Below are 13454 nucleotides of genomic sequence, written 5' to 3' on the forward strand. Positions count from 1 at the left end.
CCCTCAGCACACACCTCTAATCCCTCAGGCTGTAATTACAGACACACCCTCAGCACACACCTCTAATCCCTCAGGCTGTAATTACAGACACACCCTCAGCACACACCTCTAATCCCTCAGGCTGTAATTACAGACACACCCTCAGCACACACCTCTAATCCCTCAGGCTGTAATTACAGACACACCCTCAGCACAACCTCTAATCCCTCAGGCTGTCCCACACCCCACAGACACACCCTCAGGCACACACCTCTAATCCCTCAGGCTGTGATTACAGACACACCCTCAGCACACACCTCTAATCCCTCAGGCTGTAATTACAGACACACCCTCAGCACAGGCTGTAATTACAGACACACCCTCAGCAAATCCCTCAGGCTGTAATTACCTCAGGCTCAGCACAGCCTCTAATCCCTCAGATTACAGACACACCTCAGGACACCTCTAATCCCTCAGGCTGTAATTACAGTCACACACCTCAGCACACACCTCTAATCCCTCAGGCTGTGATTACAGTCACACCCTCAGCACACACCTCTAATCCCTCAGGCTGAATTACAGACACACCCTCCGCACACACCTCTAATCCCTCAGGCTGTGATTACAGACACACCCTCAGCACACACCTCTAATCCCAAAAGTTAGTGTGTACAAGGAAGTACCCGGTTTGAAAATGATGTCTGATTGAGTGGCAGACAAAAGGACGAGTCAGAGAAAGATTTGACAGAACAGGATCTGCCCATCTTCAGGAGAAGAGAGGTGAAGAAGACACTACTTAAGAGAGAGCAGAACAGGGCTAGGGGATTTAGCTCAATGGTACAGTGTTTGCCTAGGAAGCGCAAGGCCCTGGATTCAGTCCTCAGCTTGGTGGGGGGGTTGGGGAGGAACAGAGAGCAAGAAAGAAGAAGGAATTTTTACTGAGAGGGTTTTACAGAGACAGATTGAAGAGAGAACAAGCTAGACACATGTGAAAACAGAAGAAGCCAAACAACGAAGGAGCAGAGGATTAGAACAGATTGCCAGAATTAATGTGAGGCCAAGCAGAGCAGTTCAGGAGAGGCTGAGAGAGAGGAGCCAGGTGAGTAGACAGCACAGATAGGAGTTTGGACCAGGACAGATGAGTAGAACTAGAGAGGGTGAGCACAGTCAGCAGCAAGCCTGACAGCATCCTAGGCCTACCTAGACAAGACCGTATGGAGGCTAGAAGCTTCCAGGGGTAGACCTAGGGTAGCAGACCGGGCAATAAGCCTTAGAGACTACAATTAATCAGGAGAGTAAAAGGTACAATTACCCCCCATCACTTTGTATTCCTAACTCTGAAATGCTAACATAAAAAAATTTTTAAAATATATATAGGCCGGATGCCACATGCCTTTAATCAAGGCAGAAGAAGCTAATGGATCTCTGAGTTGGAGCCTAGCCTAGTCTACAGAGAGAGTTCCAAGATGGCCAGGACTACACAGAGAAACCCTGTCTCAAAAACCCAAAACTAAATAAATCAACTAAATAAAGATGAGGGGCAAAACTCAACCATGTCAATCAATCATCAATCAATCAATCAATCAATCAATAAAAGTAGTAAAAGTTCTAGTAAAGACTTAAGATTGTCAAAATTCATTTGACAAAAACACTCCTCCATATGATACATGGTGGGGGGGAACACTTATAAAGACACAGGTTTAAAGGATACGGTCAGAAAACCATGTTCACGCATGTTCAGGTTCATGTTCAGGGAACTGATTTGTGATACAGATGCTGAGTCATCCAATGAGGTAAAAATATGGCCGTAATTAAAGGCCACAGAACAACTGGATGTCCATATATAATGAAATAAACTCTGACTCATATTTTATGAGTCAACACAAAACTTAATCCAACGTGCCAGAGACAGAAACAGAAGTGGTTTAAGTCTCTAGAAAACACATGCAGAAAAGCTGAGCGCGGTGTCAGCCATGCTTATGGTCCCAGAGACTTGGGAGGCTGAGGTAAGTAAGCACATGGTACCTTAAAGCCAGTTCAAAAACGGCCTGGCTAGTACAGCAAGACCCATCTCTAAATAAAGACAATGATAAAAGAATCCGGAGGGAGTGGGTGAGGGGTTATGTATTCACAAAATTGAGGTAGGCAAAGATTTAATGCATTAAATAAGTCTGTTTAAAACAAATTGAGACACTGGATTTTATTAAGATTAAAATTTTTGCTCATCAAAAGACAGAACACACTGAGTATCCCTATGCCGAAAAGCCAAAATGCCCTGGAATGAATAAGATACAGATCCAAACCACTCTCGATTTCCAGATTAGAGAAATCCAAATCTGGAAAATCTATGTAAAAACTACTACTCTAGAAAAGTCCAAAATGTGAAGCACTTCAGGCCTACGCAGACCTTTTCCAGTAAGGCATACTCAACCTTCATTAGGAAAACGAAAATGTCTGTCACAGATGCCAGAAAACATCCACAAACTCATGCGGTTTTATGGTGTAAAGTTTTCAATTTGGCACCAAGACTAACCCGTTTTGGAGGACATATGGAGACAAAGTGTGGAGCAGAGACTGAAGGAAAGGCCATCCAGGACTTCAGTGCATGGGGATCCATTGCACATGCAGTCACCAAACCCAGTGACTACTGGGGATGCCAAGAGGTGCATGCTGACAGGAGCCTGATATAGCTGTCTCCTGAGAGGCGCTGCCAGAGCCTGACAAATAAAAGGCAGATGCTCGGAGCCAACTACTGGTCTCCAATGGAGAAGTTAGAGAAAAAACTGAGGTAGCTGAGGGGGTTTGCAATCCCATAGGAAAAACAACAATATCAACCAAACAAACACCCCAGAGCTCCCAGGGACTAAACCACCAACAGAGTACACATGGAGTGACCCATGGCTCCAGCTGGATATGTAGTAGAGGATGGCCTTGTCAGGCATCAGTGGGAGAAGAAGCCCTTGGTCCTGTGAAGGCTGGATGTCCCAGTGTAGGGGAATGCCAGTGCGGGGAGGTAGGAGGGAGTGGGTGGGTAGGTGGGGGAGTACTCTCATGGAGGGAGGGCGTAGAGGGTGGGATAGGGGATTTCCAGAGGGGAAACCAGGAAAGGGAATTACTCTTGAAATGTAAATAAAGAAAATATCCAATAAAAAAAAAGGAAAAAAAACTAACCTGTTTTTATTAGCTAGACACCATAAGACGCTTTACAAAAGATTATCAAAAAATTGATGAAAAAGTTTGGATTATCAAAAAGTTAATGAAAAAGTTTTCAACCCTGCATGTCACCAAGGAAATTAAAATTACCACGAGATACCTCCACTTTCCCATTAGAATGGCATAATCTCAAGAGACTGGCCACCTTCACACAATGTAATGTACACATCTATCCTATCTTACAGTAATTCTACCCTTAGGTATTAACCAAGGGCATATTATGTCATAAAGACATTAAACAAGGCTGGGGGTATGGCATTTGCCCAGCTCCAACACCACCTACACACACACACACACACACACACTCACACACACACTCACATACACACATACATACACACACACACACATACACATACACACACACTCACACACACACACACATACATACTCACACACTTACACACACACATACTCACACACACACATACACACACACTCACACACACACACACACACACACACACACACACTCACACACACACACATACACACACACTCACACACACACATACACACACCCTTTAAAAAAAACAATGCTAATGCAGCTGACTCATAATAAACACTTTCTGGAAGTTTAAAAATTAAAAAAAACATTTTTTTTAAATCGACCCAAATCCAGTAGTGGAGAGAGCTGGACCCTCAGAAGTGCGAACACTCCTGAGAACTCAGAGGAGACTACTCTCTGCCCACATTCCCCACCCAAGAGGGAATCATCTAGTGCCATCGGTGTCCCCTAGGCACAGGGACCTAGGAGCAGGCAGGGGCAGGAAAGCCAGTCGCCAGGAGCGCCTATACACCTGAGAGCAGAGTGCTCTGTTCCCAGGTCTGACTGAAAGAAAACAGGTCTACAGGAGTGCTAACACACAGGCCTACAGGAGGGTCTAACCACTGTCAGAGACAGCAAGACGAGCTAACACCAGAGACAACCTGATGGCAAAAGGCAAGTGCAGGAACCTAAGCAACAGAAACCAAGACTACTTGGCATCATCAGAGCCCAGCTCTCCCACTAAAGCAAATACTGGATATCCAAACACACCAGAAAAGCAAAATTTAGATTTAAAATCATATTTTATGATGATGATGGAGGATTTTAAGGACATGAATAACTCCCTTAAAGAAATGCAGGACAACACAGGTAAACAGGTAGAAGCCCTTAAAGAGGAAACACAAAAATCCCTTAAAGAATTACAGGAAAACACAACCAAACAGGTGAAGGAATTGAACAAAACTGTCAAGGATTTAACAAATGGAAATAGAAACAATAAAGAAAGCAGACAGGGAGACAACCCTAGAGATAGAAAACCTAGGGAAGAGATCAGGAGTCATAGATGCAAGCATTACCAACAGAATATAAGAGATAGAAGAGGGCTAGAGAGATGGCCCAGCGGTTAAGAGCACCCGACTACTCTTCCAGAGGTCCTGAGTTCAATTCCCAGAAACCACATGGTGGCTCACAACCATCTGTAAAGAGATCCGATGCCCTCTTCTGGTATATCTGAAGACAGCTACAGTGTACTTATATATAATAAATAAATAAATCTTAAAAAAAAAAAAAGAGAGATAGAAGAGAGAAATCTCAGAGATAGAAGATACCATAGAAAACATTGACCCAACTGTCAAAGATAATGTAAAACGCAAAAAGTTCCTAGCCCAAAACATACAGGAAATCCAGAACACAATGAGAAGATTAAACCTAAGGATAATAGGTATAGAAGAGAGTGAAGACTCCCAACTTAAAGGGCCAGTAAATATATTCAACAAAATTATAGAAAAAAACCTCCCTAACCTAAAGAAAGAGATGCCCATAATCATCCAAGAAGTCTACAGAACTCCAAATGGATTGGACCAGAAGAGAAATTCCTTTTGGTGTAATAGTCAAAACACCAAATGCACAAAACAAAGAAAGAATATTAAAACCAGTAAGGGAAAAAGGTCAAGTAACATATAAAGGCAGACCTAAAAGAATTGCACCACACTTCTCACCAGAGACTATGAAAGCCAGAAGATCCTGGACAGATGTCATACAGACCCTAAGAAAACACAAATGCCAACCCAGGCTACTACATCCAGCAAAACTCTCAATTAACATAGATGGAGAAACCAAGATATTTCATGACAAAACCAAATTTACACAATATCTTTCTACAAATCCAGTCCACAAAGGATAATAGGTAGAAAACTCCAACACAAGAAGGGAAACTACACCCTAGAAAAAGCAAGAAAATAATCTCTTTGCAAGGAAACCAAAAAAAGAGAGACACACAAACATAATTTCACCTCTAAAAACAAAAATAACAAGAAGCAACAATCACTATTCCTTAATACCTCTCAACATCAATGGAATCAATTCCCCAATAAAAAGACATAGACTAAGAAACTGGATACGTAAAGAGGACCCAGCATTTTGCTGCATACAGGAAAAACACCAAAGACAGACACTACCTCAGAGTAAAAGGCTGGAAAACAACTTCCCAAGCAAATGGTCCGAAGAAACAAGCTGGAGTAGCCATTCTAATATGGAATAAAATTGACTTTCAACCAAAAGTCATCAAAAAAGAAAAGAAAGGACACTTCATAATCATCAAAGGAAAAATCCACCAAGGTGAACTCTCAATCCTAAATATCTATGCTCCAAATGCAAGGGCACCTACATTCATAAAAGAAACCTTATTAAAGCTCAAAGCACACATTGCACCTCACACAATAATAGTAGGAGATTTCAACACCCCACCCTCACAGTGGACAGATCATGGAAAGAGAAATTAAACATTAACATAGAGAAACTAACAGAAGATATGAACCAAATGGACTTAACAGATATTTATAGAACTTTTCATCCTAAAACAAAAGGATACACCTTCTTTTCAGCACCTCATGGTACCTTCTCCAAAATTGACCATATAATGGGTCACAAAACAGACCTTAACAGATACAGAAGATAGAAATAATTCCATGCATCTTATCAGATCACCACAGACTAAGGCTGGTCTTCAATAACAACAAAAAGGACAGAAAGCCTACATACACATGGAAGTTGAACAACGCTCTACTCAATGATAACTTGGTCAAGGAAAAAATAAAGAAAGAAATTAAAGACTTGTTAGAATTTAATGAAAATGAAGGCACAACATACCCAACCTTATGGAACACAATGAAAGCAGTACTAAGGGGAAAACTCATAGCTCTGAGTGACTGCAAAAAGAAACAGGAGAAAGCATATGTTAGCAGCTTGACAGCACACCTAAAAGCTCTAAAAGAAAAAGAAGCAAATATACCCAAGAAGGGTAAAAGGCAGGAAATAATCAAAGTCAGGCCTGAAATCAACCTAGTAGAAACAAAAAGGACTACACAAAGAATCAACAAAACCAGGAGCTGGTTCTTTGAGAAACTCAACAAGATAGATAAACCCTTAGCCAGACTAACCAGAGAGCACAGATAGTGAATCCAAATTAACAAAATCAGAAATAAAAAGGGAGACATAACAACAGAATCTGAGGAAATTAAAAAAAATCAGATCCTACTACAAAAGCCTATATTCAACAAAACTGGAAAATCTGGAGGAAATGGACAATTTTCTAGACAAATACCAGGTACCAAACTGAAATAAGGAACAGATAAACCATCCTAACAACCTCATAACTCCTAAAGAAATAGAAGCAGTTATTAAAAGTCTCCCACCCAAAAAGAGCCCAGGTCCAGATGTGTTCAGTGTAGAATTCTATCAGATCTTCATAGAAGACCTCATACCAATACTGTCCAAACTATTGGACAAAATTGAAACAGACGGAGTGCTACCGAATTCCTTCTATGAAGCCACAATTATACTTATACCTAAACCACACAAAGACCCAATAAAGAAAGAGAACTTCAGACCAATTTCTCTTATGAATATCAATGCAAAAATACTCAATAAAATTCTCCCAAACCAAATCCAAGAACACATCAAAAGAATCATGCATCATGATCAAGTAGGCTTCATCCCAGGGATGCAGGGATGGTCCAATATATAGAAATCCACAACGTAATCCACTATAGAAACAAACTCAAAGAAAAAAACCACATGATCATTTCATTAGATGCTGAGAAAGCATTTGACAAAATTAAACACCTGTTCATGATAAATGTCCTGGAAAGATCAGGAATTCAAGGCCCATACCTAAACACAGTAAAAGCCATATACATCAAACCAGTACCTAACATCAAACTAAATGGAGAGAAACTTGAAGCTATCCCACTAAAATCAGGGACTAGACAAGGCTGCCCACTATCTCCCTATATATTCAATATAGTACTCTAAGTCCTAGCCAGAACAATCAGACAATGAAAGGAGGTCAAAAGGATACAAATTGGAAAGGAAGAAGTCAAAATATTACTATTTGCAGATGATATGACAGTATACTTAAGTGACCCCTAAAGTTCCACCAGAGAACTACTAAGTCTGATAAACATCTTCAGTAAAGTGGCTGGGTACAAAATTAACTCAAACAAATCAGTATCCTTCCTCTACTCAAAGGATAAACAGGCTGAGAAAGAAATTAGGGAAATGATACCCTTCATAGTAGTCCCAAATAATATAAAATACCTCAGTGTGACTTTAATCAAGGAAGTGAAAGATCCGTATGACAAGAACTTCAAGTCTCTGAAGAAAGAAATTCAAGATGATTTCAGAAGATAGAAAGACTTCCCATGCTCGTGGATTGGCAGGATTAATATAGTAAAAATGGCCATTTTATCAAAAGCAATCTACAGATTCAATGCAATCCCCATCAAAATTACAACTCAATTCTTCATAGAGTTAGAAAGAGCAATTTGCAAATTCATTTGGAATAACAAAAAATCCAGGATAGCAAAACCTTTACTCAACAATAAAAGAACTTCTGGGGGAAGGGAATCACCATCCCTCCCCTCAAGCAGTATTACAGAGCAATAGTCATAAAAATTGCGTGGTATTGGTACAGAGACAGGCAGATAGATCAGTGGAATAGAACTGAAGACCCAGAAATGAACCCACACATATATTGTCACTTGATCTTTGACAAAGGAGCTAAAAACATCCAATGGAAAAAAGATAGCATTTTCAACAAATGGTGCTGGTTCAACTGGAGGTCAGCATGTAGAAGAATGCAAATTGATCCATTTTTATCACCCTGTACCTGTACAAAGCAGGATTAATATTAAAAAAGTCCACAAAATCAAAACCAAATACACTAAAAAACTCAACAATAAAAGAAGAAAATCCTGAACTCAAGCAGTATTACAGAGCAATAGTGATAAAAACTGCATGGCATTGGTACAGAGACAGACAGATAGACCAGTGGAATAGAATTGAAGACCCAGAAATGAACCCACACACCTATGGTCACTTGATTTTTGACAAAGATGCCAAAACCATCCAATGGAAAAATCAAGAATTTTGACAAATGGGATCAACATGTAGAAAAAGATGCATCCAGCTTATCACCCTGTCCAAAGCTTAAGTCCACAGGATCAGGACCTCATCAAACCAGGACAAACTAATAGGAAGAAGTGCGTGCAATTTTGAAACATGGGCACTGGGAAAAGATTTTGAACAAAACACCAATTCTACATCTGACTGAAGATCAAGAATCCAAAATGGGATCTCAAAAACTCAAAAGCTTTTTTAAGGCAAAGGACACAGAGCAACCAAATAACTACCAATCCCTACAACAAAAATGGGCTTATACAGAAATAACAAAAACATTCTCAGACAAATAACCCTATTAAAAAATGGGGAAGCTAAACAAAAATAGCTGAAGAATGGCTGAGAAACATAAAGAAATGCTCAACATCTTTACTCATAAGGGAAATGCAAATCAAAAAACAACCCTGAGATTTCACCTCACACCAGTGAGAATAGCTAAGATCAAAAACTCAGGTGACAGCAAATGCTGGCGAGGATGTGGAGAAAGGGGAACACTCCTCCATTGTTGGTGGGGTTGCAGACTGGTACAACCATTCTAGAAATCAGTCTGGAGGTTCCTCAGAAAATTGGACATTGAACTGCCTGAGGATCCAGCTATACCTCTCCTGGGCATATACCCAAAAGATGCCCCAACATATAAAAAAGACACGTGCTCCACTATGTTCATTGCAGCCTTATTTATAATAGCCAGAAGTTGGAAAGAACCCAGATGCCCTTCAACAGAGGAACAGATACAGAAAATGTGGTACATCTACACAATGGAGTACTACTCAGCTATCAAAAACAATGACTTCATGAAATTCATAGGCAAATGAATTGAACTAGAAAATATCATCCTGAGTGAGGTAAAACACTCAGAAAAACACACATGGTATGTACTCACTGATAAGTGGATATTAGCCCAAAAGCTCAAATTACCACAGATACAATCCACAGATTACATGAAGCTCAAGAAGAAGGACGACCAAAAGGCAGATGCTTCACTCCTCCTTAAAAGGGGGAACAAAAATATTCATAGGAGGGGATACCGAGGCAAAGGTTGGAGCAGAGACTGAAGGAACGGCCATTCAGAGCCTGCCTTACATGCGGCCCATATATATACAGCCACCAAGACTGATGAAGCTAAGAAGTGCATGCTGACAGGAATTGGATATAGATCTTTCCTGAGAGATACAACCAGGGCATGTCAAATACAGAGGCAAATGCTAGCAGCAAACCAATGAACTGAGAACAGGATCCCCATTGGAGGAATTAGAGAAAGGATTGAAAGAAATGAAGGGGCTTGCAACCCCATAAGAACAACAAATGCTAGCAGCAAACCAATGAACTGAGAACAGGATCCCCATTGGAGGAATTAGAGAAAGGATTGAAAGAAATGAAGGGCTTGCAACCCCATAAGAACAACAATGCCAACCAACCAGAGCTCCCACAGACTAAAGCACTTCCCAAAGACTATACATGGATTGACCCATGGATCCAACTGCCTATGTAGCAGAGGATGGTCTTGTTGGGCACCAATGGAAAGAGAAGCCCTTGGTCCTGCCAAGGTTGGACCCCCAGTGTAGAGGTAATTGGGGGGTGGGAGGACAGGAAGAGAGGTGGATGGGGAGGTGAACACCTTTATAGAAGGGGAAGGGGATGGGATAGGGGACTTATGTCAAGGAAACCAGGAAAGGGAATAACATTTCGTTCCAATTTTAGTATATGTGCTGCCAAAGCGAGCACAGGGAATAACATTTGAAATATAAATTAAAAAAAGAAAGAAAAAAGAAAAAATCCAATTAAAAAAAAAAAGAAAAAAAAATCCAGCAATAGAAAAGTAAGAAAATTGTTTGTGAGATACTCGGGCAATGGAAAACTACTCAGTAAGAAACGGGAAAGGAATACTCATTTAAGCTACAACAGAGATGAAACAAAAATCTCAAAGCCTAGTTGGAGGGTCCCAGTGCTGTGAAAGCACAGGCAGGCAGATCTCTATGACTTCAAGGTCAGCCTGGTTTACATCGTCACTTATGGCAGCCATGATGCATTGTTAGACCCTATCTTAAAAAAACAAGCAACAACAAAAACATGTTGGAAAAGGCAGTTTAAAACAACAACTGATGTATCCAGTTGGCTAGGTCAGCTTGACTACATCAGGAATTAATTAAAATCCCAAAATGCAGGGCACACTGTGAGGGATTTCTGCTTAATTCGAAGTAGGAAGATTCACTTCCTCCCTCTGAGGTAGGAAGACATGCCTTTATCCAGATCTTTTGAGCTGGGGAAGAGCCACCTCAGATATAAGCCACAACTTCTGCTGGAAGAAGGGAGCTCTTTGCTCTTTGCCTGCTTGCCCTCGCTCTCGCTGGCATTCTGAAGTACACCGAAGACCAGCTGCGGCATGAAGACATGAGACACTGAAGACAGTCGAGTCTCATGGGCTGAGCAATTACTGGATCTTTGGACTCACCATTCATTCATAGCCTGCCACTGTTGGATTAGCTGGACTGCAGGCTGTAAGTCCTTCTATAAATCCCCTTCCTATTTATAGGGAGACTCATTCAATAAATGCTGTTACTCTAGAGAACCATGACTAATACACGTCAGCAACAGTTCAACAGTGAAATTGTGTAGACTGGTTGAATGACACCAGACCATGGTTGTTACTAGGGGAAGGGAGCTGACTTGTGTTAGAAATCGAGTCAAAAGACCAGAGAGAGACAAACAAGCAGACTAGCAAAGTAGGTTTCTCAACTCATTTACAGAATGGGTTTTTGTATGAGGGATTAAGCCGCTGTATTTGATGTTAGTACCCTTACTTACCTAAAAAAAGTGGACAGAAATTGCAGATACTTGTTCAACCTTATGACTTCACGCCTCCCCACCCTGCCTCCCAATACTGGAGAAACTCTAGATCTGTATAAGCTACACAAATGAATTGCACCGAGCCTGCACTCAATCCAAATCTTAAAACTGAAGAAATTCAGATAAAATTATTCTGCCCACGTGAGAAACCTAGGATCTGAGCACAGTTCTCAGGTCATATGCAAAACTGCCACTTTAGCTACTTGTCAGATTTTAGGAAAAGAGGAGAAGCTAAGAAAAAACAAAAACAAAAACAAAAAACTGTGCTGTTCTGTAATAAATTTTCACATCTAACTCTATTTGATGTATTTGTCACAAAGAAATAGGCAAAACTCGTGAAGAGATCGCAGATCATTAAAATTGCTGACCATAAGCCAAAAAGGAGCATTTTGCCCCCCCCCCAAAGTTTCTTGTTTCTGTAGTAAATATGAAATTAAAAGTCCACAGACAGGCTGGGGAGATGGTTCAGTGGCTAAAGTGCTTGGTAGGCAAACCATCTCGTCCTGCGCACGCGTACACCGTCCCACGCACGCGCCTACTGTCCGGTTCGCTCCTCCCTCGGTCCCGCGCATCCGCGCTCCTGTGCCACGCACACGAGCACCAGTCTCCTCGTCTCGCGCACGGCCCACACACGCGGTCCCGCGCACCGGTGCCTCCTCCCTTACCCCAGGATTAGCAGCGCGCTCTGGAGCCGTCTCCGCACTTCCAGGAACACGCGTGTTTCCGCCGCAACCACCGCCATGGCCGACTCAGGGACCCACGCGGGACCGAGCCCGCAGTTACCAGAACCGGGACTGGGTGGGAGCACGTGCGGCCGTGGCAAGCCGCTGGGTTCCAGGCGGAGGCAGCGCGGCGGCCAGGCGGGATCCGGCAGTGGCGGTCTGTCGGCTAGAGCGCCACCTTTCGGGCAGAGTACGCACTGCCAAGGCACCGATCTTCCCCGAGTCGCGCTCTAGTAGGACAGGTGGGACCCAGAGAGCAGAGCTGGCCTCCACTGGAAGATGATGGAGGGACTTGACTATGAGCACTATTCTCCCTAAAATAAGCAGAAAGCTCAGATTTGGGGCAGGAGGAAACTCTCCTCTGGTTTGCTTGGGTAGGGTGAGGTAGATAATGAAGCAGAGGCTGTACAGATGGTACTTTTATTAGCTTCTGTCTAATGCATCTGAAATGTCAAAGATTGACCATTACATTTCGCTTTAGATATGGTAGTTCCAAGACTGCAGCTGTTGCAGAAACATGTATGAGGTCTCTAGAAGCCATAAAAAGAGAGTGGTGTACTCTTAATATCTTGACTAATCATTCATATTCACTTTTAATAAGCAAAAAGAAAAATGAGTAATTTCTTTTTTTATACATCCCCACTATACTGCAGAAGTGAAAGAAGTCATAACTTATTTGCTCCTACAAGATACGTTTTGAAAGTTTGATAAGGTGAAAGAGCTGGTGCGGTCTAAACAAATATATCAGGTCATAGAATTTCAGTAGGACATCTTTTAAAATGAAAAGCTGTCATTTAAAATGATAGCTTGTATAAGGGAAATCATCTTAGTTAAGATTTCTTTTGCTGTGGTGAAGCAACATTACCAAAGAAACTTGGGGAGGAAAGGGTTTATTCAGCTTACACTTCCACATGACTGTACATCATTGAAGGATGTCGGAACAGGAAGCAAAACAGGGCAGAAACCTGGAGGTAGGACCTGATACAGAAGCTATGGAAGGGTGCTGTTTACTGATCCTGCTTTTTTATAGAACCTAGGATCACCAACCCAGCGAAAGCACCACCCATTAACCACTCCCGGATCAACCACTATTTAAGAAAACGAGTTACAGTTGGATCTTATGGAAGCATTTTCTCAATTGAGGTCCCTCGTTTCAGAAGACTCTATCTTGTGTCAAGTTAACATAAAACTAGCCAAGACAGAAATGTTCCATTTCATAGTCATAATTACACCAAACAAACTGGAAG

The 13454-nt window shown here is 41.7% G+C and overlaps 1 protein-coding gene across 1 annotated transcript in view; it reads right to left on the minus strand.

Annotated features, from left to right (window-relative positions):
- Ube3d (ubiquitin protein ligase E3D) overlaps window positions 1-12358 on the minus strand; it is a 49390-nt gene extending 37032 nt beyond the window's left edge. Inside the window, exon 1 of the mRNA XM_032911043.1 lies at window positions 12151-12358. Coding sequence (XP_032766934.1) covers window positions 12151-12227 — 77 coding nt within the window. The 5' untranslated portion in view covers window positions 12228-12358. The remainder of the gene's footprint in view (window positions 1-12150) is intronic.
- Between the last annotated feature and the right edge of the window lie 1096 nt (window positions 12359-13454).

Source organism: Rattus rattus, chromosome 8 (genome assembly GCF_011064425.1).
Source record: "Rattus rattus isolate New Zealand chromosome 8, Rrattus_CSIRO_v1, whole genome shotgun sequence".
In the NCBI taxonomy this organism is placed as follows: Eukaryota; Metazoa; Chordata; class Mammalia; order Rodentia; family Muridae; genus Rattus; species Rattus rattus.